The 18,616-nt window shown below is 41.7% G+C and overlaps 1 protein-coding gene across 2 annotated transcripts in view; it reads left to right on the plus strand.

Moving 5' to 3' along the window:
* LOC124866868 (FERM domain-containing protein 5-like) overlaps positions 1–18,616 on the plus strand; it is a 108,949-nt gene that overhangs the window by 61,795 nt on the left and 28,538 nt on the right. Inside the window, exon 1 of one of the 2 annotated variants that reach the window (XM_047362883.1) lies at positions 3,115–3,549. The exons of the other annotated variant lie outside the window; for it this stretch is intronic. Coding sequence (XP_047218839.1) covers positions 3,469–3,549 — 81 coding nt within the window. The 5' untranslated portion in view covers positions 3,115–3,468. Of the gene's footprint in view, positions 1–3,114; positions 3,550–18,616 lie in introns of those variants that run through there. 2 annotated transcript variants of the gene reach the window in all.

Below are 18,616 nucleotides of genomic sequence, written 5' to 3' on the forward strand. Positions count from 1 at the left end.
TAGCCTGCTAGCACTAAGATAGCCGAGTTTCACACAAACAAAACCAAACTTCATAGAATGAAAACGTTCAGATCATTTCATCCTAACTGTTATCTGTCTCTGCCCAAAACACCTAACCTCATGAACCGTGGTGAGGAAACGTTGTCCAAGGGGCGAAGCTTGAAGAAACGTCCACAGCCAACAAGCGGTTAGCTTTCAGCTAACCTCGGGGGTTGAAGGTGCGTTCGCTCTGTGAACAAAAGGGTTGCTCCAGAGCTGTAGCTGGACGGCCCGTTCTGTCCGTCAACCAGCTGTGCATACCGTAACATGGTGGTGCGGGCCGTTGTCCTTCCTTCAGACTCGGCTTGTAGAGACAGCTTCTCTACTGGGGATTTCTCCGCAACACAGTTTTGCTTCTGCGGGGGCTTCGGAGAGAAAAGGTAAGCAACTCTTACACCTTAATTTCCCTGTTCATGAATGAAATCACCGGGTACACAAACAGTGCCCCACTCATACTTTTCTTGTGTATATGATCGATGATCGTATGACACTCTTGGATCCAGTTTGAAGAGTTTATGTCTGTTTGCCAGCAAAGAGACATCAGCGCGCTTTGTTCCCCGATGGTCACCGGTGTGGAAGAGAAAGACTCGTGGGAAGGTGGGGGTTTTATGCGGGCAGTGGCATCATGGGAAGTCCTCTGTTACCCCCCTTCCCCCTTCTGAAGTTGTGCTGAAAGTCTCTTAAATGCAATTTATTTGAAAGTTCCAGAAAAGTATGTACCGGAGTTTAATGTTGTAACCATGGCTGTGGGTCCCAACAATGAGCTTCAAGAGGTAGTCACCTGAAATTGTTTTCCAACAGTCTTGAAGGAGTTTCCAGAGATGCTTAGCATTTGTTGGCCCTTTTGCCTTCACTCTGCGGTCCAGCTCACCCCAAACCATCTCGATTGGGTTCAGGTCCAGTGACTGTGGAGGCCAGGTCATCTGGCGCAGCATCCCATCACTCTCCTTCTTGGTCAAATAGCCCTTACACAGCCTGGAGGTGTGTTTGGGGTCATTGTCCTGTTGAAAAATAAATGATGGTCCAACTAAACGCAAACCAGATGGAATAGCATGCCACTGCAAGATGCTGTGGTAGCCATGCTGGTTCAGTATGCCTTCAATTTTGAATAAATCCCCAACAGTGTCACCAGCAAAGCACCCCCACACCATCACACCTCCTCCATGCTTCATGGTGGGAACCAGGCATGTAGAGTCCATCCGTTCTCCTCTTCTGTGCCGCACAAAGACACGGTGGTTATGACCAAAGAATAACCAAACTTGGACTCATCAGACCAAAGCACAGATTTCCACTGGTCTAATGTCCATTCCTTGCCTGTCCTCAGCAGTGGTTTCCTAGCAGCTATTTTACCATGAAGGCCTGATTCACACAGTCTCCTCTTAACAGTTGTTCTAGAGATGTGTCTGCTGCTAGAACTCTGTGTGGCATTCACCTGTTCTCTAATCTGAGCTGCATTTAACCTGCGATTTCTGAGGCTGGTGACTCGGATGAACTTATCGTCCGCAGCAGAGGTGTCTTGGTCTTCCTTTCCTGGGGCGGTCCTCATGTGAGCCAGTTTCTTTGTAGCTCTTGATGGTTTTTGCGACTGCACTTGGGGACACTTTCAAAGTTTTCCCAATTGTTCGGACTGACTGACCTTAATTTTTTTAAGTAATGATGGCCACTCGTTTTTCTTTACTTAGCTGCTTTTTTCTTGTCATAATACAAGTTCTAACAATCTATTCAGTAGGACTATCAGCTGTGTACTGTATCCACCTCCTGCACAACACAACTGATGGTCCCAGCCCCATTTATAAGGCTTGAAATCCCACTTATTAAACCTGACAGGGCACACCTGTGAAGTGAAAACCATTTCAGGTGACTACCTCTTGAAGCTCATCAACAGAATACCAAGAGTGTGCGGAGCAGTAATCAAAGCAAAAGGTGGCTACTTTGAAGAACCTAGAATATAAGACATATTTTCAGTTATTTCACACTTTTTTGTTCAGTATATAATTCCACATGTGTTAATTCATAGTTTTGATGTCTTCAGTGTGAAGCTACAATATTCATAGTCATGAAAATAAAGAAAACTCTTTGAATGAGAAGGTGTGTCCAAACTTTTGGTCTGTACTGTATAATTAAATTTGCAAAAAATAAAGCAATATGATTGAACCTTATGTCATTTGTATGCAGACTGCTTTTTGTTAACTGTTTAGTGATGTATCCTTCAAGTGGAGATTTGCAAGCCTTCTCTTGCTGTGAACCTTATAATTCAGATTTCCACAGTGAGTCAAGTGTTCAATCATCCAAGTAATAACGTTGCTATATTAGCAGTGCTCCCTATCTTAAATAAGCTGCCATGATAGGGTTGAAAAAGCATAGTAATAGTTGGGAAAAGTGACCCCTGGGTATTTACTCTAGTTAGCCAAACCTTTAATTCTTGCCACTTTGCAAGAATTAAACTCTCATATTATCTGTTCAGGGGAGCAAAGAAAGAACAGTTCATTCTTTATTTACTTGTTTGTTTACTGAAATCTTTGCAAATAATTTTTTGGCTAACCACAATTATGCTAAAATGAATGTATCACCACATAGTGCTTTTCTGCTGCTGTAAATTACTCTTAAATCTCAGAGGTTCGCGGTCTAACACAATTGTTACATAACAGGTTTCACAGAGGATATTCCCTGTTAGATGCAAAATAGATCACACATTCATGCAGCCAACACATCCCATAAAACAAGTTGTGACTTCTGCTGTATCTTCAGTCACTTCTAATAAGTTATCTAAGGGAACATCCCTGATGAAAATCTTAAGATCAATTTCAGACTGCATTACATTACTGTGCAAAAGGCCTGAGTCATCCACAGCCTGTTTAACATTTTGATTTCAGAAACCATGGCACTGTTATAAAATTTTAGAATCGTCTTAATCGATCATTCCTCAAAGTTTTAGGGTCATATTATTGTTTTTGTGCCACAAAACCTTGACCTATAAACTCCTTTAAGCATAAATATACAAATAAGGATCTGTGTACAGGTGTTTTAGCGCTATTTGGCTTCTTTTCTTTTGTTTAATTCTCTCTTCCTGAATGAATGCTTAATGGGACTGCGTAGTTTGGACAATAGGACATGTTGCAGTTTCTTTTCCCTTTTTCTTTTAACTGTTTTATCCTACACCTCTAAAATCACATTTCTGTTGTTGTTTTTTTCTGTCTTTGTTTTAAGCAAGGGTAAACACTCATGGTTGCTGCTAAAACCTCTGTAGGTGCCTGATGTTGGGACACCTCCACACTGCAGCATCAGTTATAAAAGGCCCTGGAGCCTGAAACTGCCTAAATGGGAGAGGATTTACAGAACTGATTACAGATTGTAGTCACAATCCCAACGTTGGTGAATGCAACTGCGCCACCTTAGGGGCAGTAAAATGATGGCCTGCTGACAGTGAACATGTGTTTAAGAGGATCACTGTCTTTCCTTCTTGCAGCAACTGGCTGTTATAGGAGAAGACCTAAAAAGACAGTGATGGAGGTGAGTTGCATTTAATGCAGTCAAAGCAATATCATCACAAATGAAAGCAAGGATGCAAATGGTTTATTTTCATGAATGATGTGTGGATTGAAATATCTCTTTAAAATACCAAAATTATCTTTCTAAAGTAACATGGAGATCAATTCTCTTTCATTGTGCACCTCCAGAAGCACAACAGACAACACTCATTTAATGGTAAATGGCCTGCACTTGTAAAGTGCTTTACACTACAATAAGTCATTCACCCATTCATGCACACATTCATACACTAGACAGTGGTAAGCTACATTGTAGCCACAGCTGCCCTGGGGCAGACTGACAGAAGTGAGGCTGCCACACACAGATGCCACCGAGCCCTCTGACCACCGTCAGCAAGCAAGGAGGGTGAAGTGCCTTGCCCAAGGACTGAGACTGACAGAGCGGGGGTTTGAATCGGCAACCGAGCGGTTACAGGACGAACCTCTACCACTGTCGCCACTATCGCCAGACTATGACAGGTTATAGACAGTGAAAAGTTCCTCAGTGGTGGCGTAGCAGGCTTTGTGGTAAAAGAGTGTGGGCTGGCCTGCCTGCAGTGCAGACCAGTCTCCCATTGAGAATGCATGATGCATTATGAAGTGCAAAATACAACAATGGAGATCATGGACTGTTGAGCAGTTGAAGTTGTACATCAAGCAAGAATGGAAAGAAATTCCACCTACAAAGCTTCAAGAATTTGTGTCCTCTGTTCCCAAACACATATTAAGTGTTGTCAAAAGGAAAGGTGATGTAATACAATGGTAAAACTGCCCCTGTTGCAGCTTTTATGTAAAGTGTTGCAAGCATCACACTCAAAGTGAGTGAATATTTGCAAAAAAACAACACATTTGATCAGTTTGAACATTAAATATTTTTGTCTTTGTTGCATATTCAATTGCATATAAGTTAAACAGGGTTTGTAAATCATTGTATTCTTATTTACATTTTACACAACATCCTAGCTGCCTTGGAATTGGGTTTGTAATTTTGTGTATTTGGAGCACGGTGCTAAAAAAAACGATCACTTGAAAAATTCAAGACTTTTACCTTGAGTTCATCCATGGATTATGAGATAAATCCATAACAATCTGTTTGGCATGTCTTATTTCAAGAATAGTTAATTACCACACCATGACATAATTTTCTTTAGCACCAGTTTCTTTGTGTTATGGTGCTGACAGCTGATTGACTGAGAAGAGAAGCATATTTATCATGCCCAGACAGGATAAAATTCATCAGTGTTTTATTACCATGAAACTGCCTCCCTCTGTTAAATTTTATGAAGTAAGTAAGGTTTATCTGCATTTCTCTACATACATTTGATTACCTTCCCTACTATGGTAAGCTTGTTTAGCGAATACATGTTATAATCCTAAAATGCATTGTACTGACAAAACATCCAGACTGTACAGTCCTTTACTTTGTTTATCCAGAATGTAGAAAAAACACAGTGCCATATCATAAGATTAAAGTAAGCCATTTATAGGATTTTCTGCATGCAGCCTTGAGGCAACACCTATAAGAATGGTGAAAATCAGCATAGAGATCATGCAGAGGAGCACCGAGATATCCTACCAACTCAATATTCAGCCCACCAACAACATTTTTCCACAAAATGACATGCTAGGCAGAAGCTTAGAGCTGTGTGATGTGCAACTGAAAACTAAAGAAAACGTAGTTAAACAAAGGTGTTATGAGGTGCTACCAAAAGGCTTTTACGAGTATTTGCTCAGTTGTTGCAATTTCCATCCTCTACCCTAAAATGACACCATCATTTATTGATGTGGTGTTTCCCAAGCTGATATGGAAACCTTTTCAATAATTAATCCAACGCAAAACCTGGCAAGGCTGAGAGTGTGCCGTGCTGCCGTAGGACCACAGTGATCATTAGACCAAGGTCTTGGTTATTTTCATCTACCCGTTTATCACTTTTATTACAGCTGTGATGAAAATCTGCCTGCTTCTACGAAGCACTTCTGGGGCTGTGCTTGTTTTATATATTCCTCTCCCTCTGACAGGCCTACAATAATCTCATTAACCACTGAGTCAGTGTGGCTAATATCGGTGCTGCCCCTCGCACTCTCACTAATGTCAGTACTACTATTTTTTATTTTTTATGAAGGATATTTGTACAGAACAGATGCACACAGCCTTTTCAAGCCGAGAAGCTATAATAGGTCTTTCTAGAGAAAACCCAACAAACTTGTAGGTTTGCTTTCTGCTATTTGTCCCTTTTGCCATGGTTCAACTATATTTACAAGCGGGTATTTTCTGCATTTTAATTAGACAGTCTATGAGACTAATTTCCTTAAACAGTTCTTATTTTCTTCTGTGTGGTATGTTCAATTCTTACCCCAACAAAGCTTTGTAATAGATATTGAAAGCAATTATCATTTTTAACAGGACAAATATGTGCATTAAATTTGTTATTAATTGCAAATTGATTGGAATTTATTATTATTATAATTATCTAGTCAGCTGGCCCAGACAATAACAAATATCAGCTGCAAACCAGGCTACAGTAATCACATACTGCTCCTGCTGAGAGACCCTGAGGTTCGAGTTCATATATGAACAGGTTTCTTTAGCCATGTTCACACGTCATTGTGCTCCAGTCCTCTCCATACAGACACTTGGGAAAGATATCTTTATGTTGCAATAATCCAAAGCATAAAATCTTTTCCAAAAGATGGGCTGATAGGATATTTTGACACACTAACGAAACAGATTTATGTACCTTCTAGCTTTGGTGAATTTCACAGATCTGACCCTTGCGGTAGTGAAATAGCACATGAAACCTTAACAGTGATTTAATGGCTTTGGCTGATATAAAGAGAAGAGTAATGTTGTGGGTTACCCCAACACCTCGGATTTGACCTCTAGTTTAAAATAATTGCTCTTATCCAGGTTACCATGATTCTAAAGAAAGTAGTTTAGAAAAAAATTCAACCGATTTTCTAACACAACTTTTTTCTCGCATTACCCCATATTGTTGATGAGCCCCTCGTGATGACTTCTCTCCTGGAGTCTGGAGACTCAGACAGAACCAGTCAAAAGTCAGAGGTCCAATCAGCCTCCAAATTAAGTTGCACTAAATGTTCATGTGATTGTTGCTTCACATACTATGCTACGTTTGTCTCTTTTTGTGTCACTCAGTAACTTTCTTTAAGCGTATTACCTTGTTCCAAATCTAGAGTGAGGAATCTCCAGACAAGCCAGTTCCAGAAGATACCAGTACAAAATAAGCCTCTCTGTCTTTAGACTCCTGAGAGACCGATAAACTCTTGATTAATGTTATCACTTTAATCAGTTTAAATAATTACACATTCAACATACTATTCCCTTTAATGTGACGTATAACAGTAGAATAGGTGTAAAATTGATTTATTTTTTCTTGTGTGTTTCTTTTAGTGAATGACATAAATTGAGAAAACATCGGAATCTTTTAACAATAAATTTAACTCTTGATTACACTGATTACAAGATACTGTGGATAGCTCTTATAATCTTAGATAAAGTGTAATTATTCTTGGTTGATTCTAAATAAATCTTAATCACAGTAAAAAAATGTTATAAAGATTTCTCAATGAGGAGAGAAATAATTCAGTGTTTATAGACTGAACATTAATACTTTACTGAAGCTTTGGCATGCAGGATGCAAGCATTTTGCTAACATATACAAATAACCTTACATTAGAACACTGACAGGCATTAGAAAAGGAATACAAATAAATATATATATTGAGCTACTATTTGAACATACTTGTGTCTGGTATCAACTATATATTGGAACAAACTGATTCTAAATACAGCTCAAAATAATAAATAGATTTGCATGGTTGAGTCTAAGATCTATTCTACCATTGCTGATTAAAACTCAGTATTTCTGTTGTAAAGAACAATTCCAGCAGACCTTTATGGATGTTTACAACTTTACAGTTTTAATAATTTGCTGCCAGTGTAGGGCCATGTGTTGCATTTAGTCTCACTGCATGATTTGTTGCCAAGGCTTAAAATAGGACATTTGTCTCAATAGCAGGCTGTTTCATGATGCTTTGGTGGTAAAAGGGAATTTAATCCAAAAACAGCACAGATCTAATTATTCCCAAGAAGTAATAGAACCTAAAGGAGAGAAAACAGTGCGAGAAGCAATCCACAGTGAAATTACATGACTGCAAACCAGATTAAAGATCTGCAGTTTATCTACTTACACATAATAAAGCAGTGCTTTAACTGGCAGCATTTAGTTTTTCTCCCTGTAACCACCAGTATGTTGCAGCTGAGATTAAAGTTTATAAGGATGTTGAAGAATAGATCAATTGTATTTTTGTTTTTGATTCTGTCTTTGTGTCCCAGTGGTGCCCGGTCAGCTCACTGATGTTCACTGTATCTCATTAGTATGCAAGACACTATCTATAGATGCCTGTGGGCAGGGCGCCCTGCTGCTTTGTCCTATTGCTTCAAGTCAAGATAGAAATTGTGCTTCAATTTTATTGGGACAAACTGCATCGCAGTAGTCCTCACTTAGGCAAATTACAAAGAACAAGAGGATTACTGCATTCATTGTAATTTAGAGCAAAAACGTAAAATCAGAAGCTTGTTAAGTATTATTTCAAATCTGGAATATATGCAGCTCAATCATGAAAAGCAGTGCAAAGAAGAAATTTGCTCAGGAGTTCACTATTCTTTATGAGTGGATTTTCCAGTTGAATTTCAATCCCCCTAAATGACTCTTTTCTTTGAAATGGATGGTTTTTGCTTTTTTTCTCCGGTTGTGCTCCTACTTTTCTCATGGCGCGTCACATTTGTTTGCTAAAGTGTAAAACAGAGATAAATCACCCTGCGTCTTTGTTGTTTCAGAACTACCAGCATGGTTGTGGATCATTAATAACCCGTGCTCACGTGCCCCAGAAAGTACAGACACACGCATTAATTCGTATAACACAGAGTAATAATGAATGCTTGTGAAGCAAAACGGAAAGAGAAAGTAGGAGACGTGAAGCCTGATAAGGTTCTTCATGTGACAGCTTCACAGGTGTGCCACTGACCTTTATGACCAAAAAAGAGGAATCTAGGTTTCTGCATGTTTGTGTGTATCAGAGAGTCAGTGAGAGAATGCAACGTGTTCATGTCTATTTTTGCTGCAGGGCTGGTCAGCAGGCCCGTCCTGGTGAGTCAGGATGGATGTCGTGACAGTGACATATAGACACACTGACAAAGGAGAAAGAGGGTCAGCCCACAGCGTCCTGGGAACAGTCTGGTCAGTGCACAGCCTGGCACAGCGGAGCAAGATGAGTTGAGACGGGGTTATGTTGGTTGAACTCCAGCTCTTTCATCAGTGTTAGATACAAATACATTTAGAGGATCTGCAATCAAAATGTATTTTACCTAGCTGTATGATAAACAATACAGTGGGATGCTGGAGGTGTCATGGTGAGAACTGTACCTTAGTGCATATGTTCTGGAGCTGCCCCAATATCAGGAATTATGCTCTGTTATATGTACAACATAGAAACAGTTACAGGCTGAAATATCTTGTTTCCTCCTACTTTGTTTAGTTTGGGCGACCCTACCATACTTACTAATCTTTTTTTCATTTCACAGTTTGGTTTTTTTATCGTTGGGTGATGGAAATGCCACTTTAGGGATCTTCTTAATCTGGTTATCAAGGAAAGGCAAATCCATAACCAAGACAGAAATCATGAAGTAGTTAAAAAGCTCCCTGACAGCAGGGGACCAGGATTAAATGAGATCTGCCATAAGACACCCTGGACGTTGAAGGGGCTGTCTTGGTTGACACACCTCTTATGTCTGGAGCCACAGTCTTCAGCAGTTTTCTCTTGATCAATGGAAACTTAATATGAGTCTCCCACAATAAAAGTCTCTCATCATAGCAAAGCCTGGCATCAATGTCTACTCCGTCTGTCCGTCCATCCATCACTTCTGCTTTTAATTGTACAGAGTAGAATATGGTTCTTCAAAAAAGCATTTTACAAGTATATCATATCTGTAAATTTATTGCCAGGAAGAATATAGTGATATTCTGAGAAAGACTGACAGGAAACTGACTGGAAGGAATGAAAAAAATTAGAGGCAGAATGACTGCAGAGTCAACCAAAACAGTGAAGCATTTTACGAGGGTGGCATAATTCAACAAGACCGGATTACACATATTTCAAAGAGTGTGACAGATTCCTGCATGTCCTGGGGTTTTACTTTATGAATGTGTTTTTTAAACATCCAGAGAAAAAAAAAAGGAGAAGAGTTGAATAACAGAAGAAGTTTGAGGCGGAGCTCTACTTTGACAATTTTGGTTTATTCAGAGTAGTTCGCTTTTCGGCTCAGCTCTCTCTTCACCACACTGGACCGGCACAGTGCTCCCATTACTGCGGCAGCCGCACCGATCCGTCTGTCAATCTCCCACTCCATTCTTCCCTTACTTGTGAACAAGACCCCGAGACACTTGAACTCCTCCACTTGAGGCAGGAACTCCCCTCCAACCTGAAGAGGACAAGCCATCCTTTAGCCTCGGACTTGGAGGAGCTAATCTTCATCCAAGCTGCTTCACACTCGGCTGTGAACCGCCCTAGCGCACGCTGTAGATCTTGGCTAGAGGGAGCCAGCAGGACCATGTCATCCACAAAAAGAAGAGACGTAATCCACTGGTCCCCAAACCAGACCCCCTCCAGGCCCTTGGCTGCACCTAGAAATCCTGTCCATAAACGTTATGAACAGGATCGGTGACAGAGGGCAGCCCTCTGTGTCCCCAGCCTCTGTTTCCACCAAGCAATGCATGATGGCAGGGTTGAGGAGATACTCCTTCCACCGCCTGATAATGTCCTCACTCGAGGTCAGCAGCCTCCCACCCCCTCTGTAAACAGGGTTGGCAAAGCACTGCTTCACCCTCCTGAGGCGCCAGGCGGTTTGCCAGAATCGCTTCGAGGCAAACCGGTAGTCCTTCTCCATGGCCTCACTGAACTCCTCCCAGGCCCAGGTTTTTGCCTCTGTCACAACCTGGGCCGCGGCACGCTTGGTCTCACGGTGCCCATCAGCTGCCTCAGGACTCTCACAAGCCAACCACAGCCAATAGGACTCCTTCTTCAGCTTGACAGCGTCCCTTACTGCTGGTGTCCACCACCGGGTTTGGGGATTGCCGCCGCAACAAGAACCGCAGTCCTTACAGTCGCAGCTACAGGCAGCAGCATCGACAATAGAAGCGGAGAACATGGTCCACTCGGACTCTATGTCTCCAACCTCCCCCGGAATCTGGTCAAAGCTCTCCCGGAGGTGGGAGTTGAATACATGAATACATCCCTGGCCGAGGGCTCCGCCAGACGTTCTCGGCGGACCATAACTATGCGCTTGGGCCTGCCAAGACTGTCCGGCTTTCTCCTCTTCCAGCGGATCTAACTCACCACCAGGTGGTGATCAGTGGACAGCTCAGCCCCTCTCTTCACCCGTGTGTCCAAAACATTCGGCCGAAAGTCTGACGATATGACAACAAAGTCAACCATCGACCTCCTGCCTAGGGTGTCTTGGTGCCAAGTGCACTGATGGAAACCCTTATGCTTGAACATGGTGTTCATTATGGACAATCCGTGACTAGCACAGAAGTCCAATAACGAAACACCACTCGGATTCAGATTGGGGAGGCCATTCCTCCCGATCACGCCTCTCCAGGTGTCACTGTCATTTCCCACGTGGGCGTTGAAGTCCCCCAGCAGAATAATGGAGTCCCTGTGAGGGGCACTATCCAGCACCCCTGACAGGGACGCCAAGAAGGCCGGGTACTCCGCACTACCGCCCGGCCCATAGGCCGAAACGACAGTCAGAGACCTGTCCGCAACCCGAAGGTGCAGAGATGCGACCCTCTCATCCACTGGGGTAAACCCCAACATGAGACGGCTGAGCTGGGAGGCAACAAACAAACCCACCTCAGCCCGCCCCCTCTCCCTGTGGGCCACTGCAGAGTAGAAGAGAGTCCAGCCCCTCTCGAGGATATGGGTTCCAGAGCCCACATTGTGCGTGGAGGTGAGCGCGACTATTTCTAGTCAATATCTCTCGACCTTCCGCACAAGCTCAGGCTCCTTCCCCCCCAGTGAGTTGACATTCCACGTCCCTAGAGCCAGCCTAAGCATCCAGGCCCACTGAGGTCTCCCCCTTCGTCTGCCACCCAATCCTCTGTGCACCGGTCCCTCACGGTTCCCCCTGCAGGTGGTGGGCCCACTGGTGGATGGCCTCGCATCTCTCCTCACGGAAGTCCCGCGAGGAGCAACCCAGCCACCGTCATTCATTAAATTGAACTTTTCTGTACTATTTTAATCTATTGAATATGATTTTATATGCATTTTGTTTTTATTTAAAAGCAAGCCTTCATTGTGTGGCCCCTCTGAATAACAATAACTGCAGTTTGATCCTGTCAGTATGACTGGGAATGAGTAGGTGACATCTCAGCCAACCCTGACAATGTTAAGTCATCTGAAGAGTTTGTGATCAAATCTGATTTGAAATAAAACCATGGACAGACTCCATTACAGATCCTCACAGTTTTAAATGATCCGTCTTTAGTAAAAAATTATTTTGTGAATATAATTTCTATTATGATGAGTGTCTCACAATAGTTATTCGCTGTTTTCTTTCTCACCTATCTCTTTCTTTTCTCATTCTCACATTTCGGCATTCGATTTTTCTGACTGTGCAGTTTTGTTTCTCCTGTGAGAACACACTGTCTCTTGCGAAGGACAAAATGGGACATTCGCTACTGTCCTTTACCCCTCCTGAAACTGAAGATGTATCATATTTGTGAAAAAGAAAACATTGAATGTGCATGCATGCACTCATTAGTTATGCTCAAGTCCGAATGATAAAGAACTGACATATTAACTGACATATTAAAACAGTTCAAAAAAATATTTAAAAATACCTCTTGAGTTTCTGCCTCATTTAGCAACTATTCCAATAGAAATTGTTTAGCTAAATAAAAAATATTTTGCAATTATCTAATAAGTCAAATTTGTGTGGAGCCAGGAAGTATTTGCTTAATTCAGCCATATTGGAGTTTTTTTTTTTTTTTACTGAACTGATCCAAAATGTTCTCTTTTATTGAGCAATTCAGAAGTGGACTTGCTGATGGGCTTTGGATTTTTGTCCTATGAATAACCAAAATGCGCTTGGGTTTCAGGTCAAAAATCTAAGGTGAGGATTTTCTAGTAGAAAGCAAAATTCAGGATTTTATCTGTTAAGGCAGCTCGACCAGATAGCTTCTGAAGGCAAGAAACTTTTCTCTGAACGTACAAAAATAAATCCTTCAAAAACATGTTTTGATTGCCTGTCAGGGCTTCTGTAAATTCCTGGTGCTTTTCAAGATTTTTATTTTCAATGGAAGACGCCTTGATCCTCTATTATGTGCTTCTGTTTAGGCAGAGCTTAAGAACAAAGAATATTTAGATATCACAAGAGTCAGATGAGAGTACTGCATTCAATGCATGATGAGCTCTCCTGTTCAGCCTGCCCTTTTCTTTCCCTGCACCTTGTCTTGCTGTTTTTTCCAGGTCTTACTGGCACAAACATTTTTTGAGCATTCGCAGATGGCTGCAGCCTCAATATGAATATTTGATAGCCCTTACATATCTCCCTTGAGAATATTGAAATATTAAAACGCTTTCTGGTGGCCGTTTAGACTTCTCAGGCATTCAAAATAAATAACAAAATAATAATTTCATTGAGAAAGTAAGAAATCACGTTGAAATGACAAAATGTATTTGTTTTTGTGTTATCATTTTAGAATGTTTATCAAGAGAGATTATATTTTCAATCTAAGTGTATGTGTGCACCACTGATCAGCTGGGAGTTTAAGAATTTTTCACTGAATGTGTAAAATTAGATGAGGGTAGATGGGGCTGAGCTGGAGCTGTCAGATGATGTTATTTGCAGAATATTAGTGCAGAATATAATACCATTTTGGTGTTCTGCTCTTGATAGAGGAACATGAGTGTAACAAGCTAAAATTAGCTGTTTGATTAGTCAAGCTATCTGACTAATTATGTTTGGTTGCTAATGTTAGCATGCCAACTGTAGTTTTGAAACTGTGTTACCAAAACAAAAGCTACAGATGGCACTCTCTGACTCTCTGCAACTCTCTGACTCTCTGGCACTGTGCAGCAACAGGTGGGGGAGGTGCAGCGCTGTGTTATGTGAAAACCCGTAAACACCGTGTTTATAATTTTCCCAGATTTATTTTTACCAAACTGCCGTCTCTCAGCTCAATCATAAAAACCAACCCCAAACTCCAGCAGACTCTCGCGATAACACCTTCCCTCTCAGAGGAGGTTAACAATCTCCCTCTTTCTCTTTAAATAAAAATTAACAATAGATAAGAGGTTTACCTTGGCTACAAAAAAACAGTCACCAAAAAAAAAAAACATCAGAACATAGTTGCATTTTAAAAGCTACCACCAAATGAATGTTAAACAGTGTACATAACATCACAGTGTCCATACACCCTCATCCAGTGCCTTAAGGAGCATAAGGTGGAAGCACTTTTCTCAGTCAAACAATCGGCGAGTTGTGACTTTGCTTTTGACCAACACACCTCTTTGATTTTGTTTTCTTGCATGAGTTATTTAATACTGCTTATTTCTAATCTTAGTCTCTTTTCTGTGACTTGTTTTGTCGACTTAAGTGCGTCAAACAGGGAATGGTTATCAGTAACACAAGTTAGGGGAAGAGAGTTAAGATCTACTGTACCAGTAGTGAGCTCAGAGTAGAGCATAGCTATGAACGTTGCATTGTCAATACCATCTGACATGGCAAGGGTTTTTCCAGCCAATGTGCTTCTGACCACACGTCTGATTTTCTTAGATTGCCAAAACAGAGGGGAAGAATTTTCCTGTGTTTTTTTTTTTCATTAGGACAATTAAAGCCCCTCCCTGTGTACCTCCCTCTGGAAGATTGCCCAGTGAAGCATCACTGAAGATAACTAAACCCAAGTTATTACTGTTGCCCAAATGTTGAAACTTAAGTGTAACTGTCTCTGACTTGAGTTTGTGAATCATCTTGTTCTCATCATGTATGGATTGAATAGTAGCATTCTTAATGTTGGATGCCAGGCTACATGTGTCGAACATAACATCTGGTCTAGTCTGTTTTGCAGCCCATAAAATCTGTCCTATTTTGGACCTTAGAGGTTTTTTCTCTCTATCATTTAGTGGGCTATCTCGCTGTAAAGCTCGTGATGCCTGTAAATGAACTGTTTGCAGGTTGTCAATGTAACTATGCTGTTGCACCTGCACCACATTGCCCAAAGTAGCAATGTGCATCCCCACGTAAGACAAACTGTCATGCTCTTCACGTCCAACATGAAAAGCAGACTTGAGTACAGGGAAAATATTAGTCACAAAGTGGTCTGAACCTGCCCAAAGAAAATCATCCACATGGCATGCCAGTACTCCTGTCACTTTAGACTGCTCATTCTACCAATAAAACACTGCAGGATCAACTTTTGACATTTTACTACCAGTGTTCAGCATAAGTTCTTTGACCTTGTTGTACCAGTAGAGGAAAGTATCCGCAAGTCCATACACACATTTCTTTAGTTTCCAGAAAGCATTGTCCACGCCCGCTTCGGGTGGGGGATGAATGTAAATGTCTCTCGAGAGTTCCATACCCTGCAAAAAGGCAGACTTAATATCCATAGAATGAACGTTCCAGTTGTTTTGGCAGATCACAGCCATCAGCAGCCAGAGTGACTCCGATGCACATGTGGGAGAATCTTTCTGCAACTCTTGAATATTGACTTATTCAAAACCTCTCGCCACAAGGCGGGCTTTGGGAATGATACCCTTTGAAGTTTCTTTGAACGTACAGACCCATCTAGTTGAAATACATTTTTGACCTTTGTCTGTGACCTCCTCGTAGACATTGTTATTTTTCTAGTTTTCAATCTCTTGGTGTTTAGCAGCATCAAAAGAGATGTCTTTGGCAATGAATACATCAGCACCTGTATTTTCACATTCAGTGTGAAGGTTATCAACCTATGACATGTCTATTGCTTGTTTTTGTCCCTCACTGCTATCTGGGTCAAGATGCTGTACATTGTACCACCCCTTGGCTTTCCCTGCTCTACCTAACACTCTGGCAGTGTGCTGAGTACCATCATCTCTGTTAGTAAATGTGACTGTCTGACCTGTTCTCAGTTTAATGTAAGTAGAACCCTGAATATTAGTTACATCACCCTCTGTTTCAGTGTTTGTTTCATTAGTCTGTCTGACATTTCTTTCATCTTGCTCTGTACTCTCAGTGATTTGTTCTTCTCTATTAACACTCATTTCATCATCTGAACTCTCTGACACATCAGTGTGAACCATGTCATCATTTTCTCTATCATTTTCAGTAACATTAGACAGTAGTGGTGTATTCTCCCTTTATACGTTCACTTTATTTAGCCTGGACTGATGTACTCGGACAAGAATCCCACCATGTCTTATGAACACTACAGCTCCATCCTGACCAATAACTACACCAGGGCCCTTCCATTCTGTACTATCTACTCGCTTGTAGTACACTTTGTCACCTGTCTCATACTTTTCATCTGTAGGCCTTAACTGTTTGCACAATGCTCTTCTTATTCTTTCTGAGCATTCCACCTCTGTGAAGGCTCTCCTTGAAGCATGTAGTGCTGCTAAGTGCTGTCCTACTCTAGTACTCAGAAGTACCCTCTAGAGCAGGTAGTTTATCAGTCAAAACAGAAGGGAGATTAGGACTGTGACCAAACACAAGCTGATGTGGGCTATAACCATGCACATTGATCATACTGTTTTTGGCCATAAGAGCCCAGTCTAGAGCAGTTTGCCAACTACACCCATTTTCCCTTTTCACCTTCAGGAGGATCTCAGTCAGTGTCATGTTGTGTCTCTCAAGCAGTCCATTGCTCCAGGGACTGTATCCCGCTGTAGTCTTTGTCTCAATGTTAAAGTTTTCTGCCTAAATGTCTCTAATTTCCTCGTTGTTAAACTCTCCACCGTTGTCTGTGTAGATCCGTTTGGGAGCACCGTGTACACTTATCCATGAGTGGATGAACGAGTGGACGATCTCAGAGGGTTTCTTGGTCCTCACAATGTTTCCAGCGATGAAGCATGTGAAATGATTGATGATGAGCAGATACCATATGCCTGGTTCCAACTCATGTAAAACCATTGCCACCATCTCATTGTATTCTGAGGCTAAGGGCAAACCAACAGCAGGCCTGGGCTTGGTCCTGCTGTACAGTGCCTTACGAAAGTATTCGGCCCCCTTGAACTTTTCAACCTCTTGCCACATTTCAGGCTTCAAACATAAAGATATAAAATTCTAATTTTTTGTGAAGAATCAACAACAAGTGGGACAAAATCGTGAAGTGGAACGAAATTTATTGGATGTGTCAAACTTTTTTAACAAATAAAAACTGAAAAGGGGGGCGTGCAATATTATTCGGCCCCTTTACTTTTAGTGCAACAAACTCACTCCAGAAGTTCAGTGAGGATCTCTGAATGATCCAATGTTGTCCCAAATGACTGATGATGATAAATAGAATCCACCTGTGTGTAATCAAGTCTCCGTATAAATGCACCTGGTCTGTGATAGTCTCAGGGTTCTGTTTAAAGCCCAGAGAGCATCATGAAGACCAAGGAACACACCAGGCAGGTCCAAGATACTGTTGTGGAGAAGTTTAAAGCCGGATTTGGATACAAAAAGATTTTCCAAGCTTTAAACATCCCAAGGAGCACTGTGCAAGCAATCATATTGAAATGGAATGAGTATCAGACCACTGCAAATCTACCAAGACCCGGCTGTCCCTCTAAACTTTCATCTTGAACAAGGAGAAGACTGATCAGAGATGCAGCCAAGAGGCCCATGATAACTCTGGATGAACTGCAGAGATCTACAGCTGAGGTGGGAGAGTCTGTCCATAGGACAACAATCAGTCGTACACTGCACAAATCTGGCCTTTATGGAAGAGTGGCAAGAAGAAAGCCATTTCTCTAAGATATCCATAAAAAGTCTCGTTTAAAGTTTGCCACAAGCCACCTGGGAGACACACCAAACATGTGGAAGCAGGTGCTCTTGTCAGATGAAACCAAAATCGAACTGTTTGGCCACAATGCAAAACGATATGTTTGGCGTAAAAGCAACACGGCTCATCACCCTGAACACACCATTCCCACTGTCAAACACGGTGGTGGCAGCATCATAGTTTGGGCCTGCTTTTCGTCAGCAGGGACAGGGAAGATGGTCAAAATTGATGGGAAGATGGATGGGGCCAAATACAGAACCATTCTGGAAAAAAAACTGTTGGAGTCTGCAAGAGACCTGAGACTGGGACGGAGATTTATCTTCCAACAAGACAATGATCCAAAACATAAAGCCAAATCTACAATGGAATGGTTCACAAACAAACGTATCCAGATGTTGGAAGGGTCAAGTCAAAGTCCAGACCTGAATCCAATCGAGAATCTGTGGAATGAGCTGAAGACTGCTGTTCATGAACGCTCTCCATCCAACCTCACTGAGCTCGAGCTGTTTTGCAAGGAAGAATGGACAAGAATTTCAGTCTCTCGATGTGCAAAACTGATAGAGACAAACCCCAAGCGACTTGCAGCTGTAATTGCAGCAAAGGGTGGCGCTACAAAGTATTAACGCAAGGGTCCGAATAATATTGCACACCCCACTTTTCAGTTTTTTATTTGTTAAAAAGTTTGCAGATGATCTGCAGAGGCGTGGCCAAACTGCTTGTGCAGCTTCAGGAGAACTTTTTGCTTCTCTTTTATAGACATCCCTGCTGTGACGACAAGGGCTTCACTTTCATTGTTACTCATTTTTGTAGTTTCATCTCTAATGTCCACACAATAGTGTCCTGAACTAGTGAACTCAAGAGGAATGTTTTGTTTGAACATGACAACTCTGTCATTCTCCATATCTAAAACAGTTCCAGCCCTCTTTAGAGACATTTTGCTCAGCAATAATGGAATATCTACAGAAACTACTTCTATCTCAATATGACACTTTGTTTGTC

The sequence above is a fragment of the Girardinichthys multiradiatus genome, chromosome 4 (genome assembly GCF_021462225.1).
Source record: "Girardinichthys multiradiatus isolate DD_20200921_A chromosome 4, DD_fGirMul_XY1, whole genome shotgun sequence".
NCBI lineage: Eukaryota > Metazoa > Chordata > Actinopteri > Cyprinodontiformes > Goodeidae > Girardinichthys > Girardinichthys multiradiatus.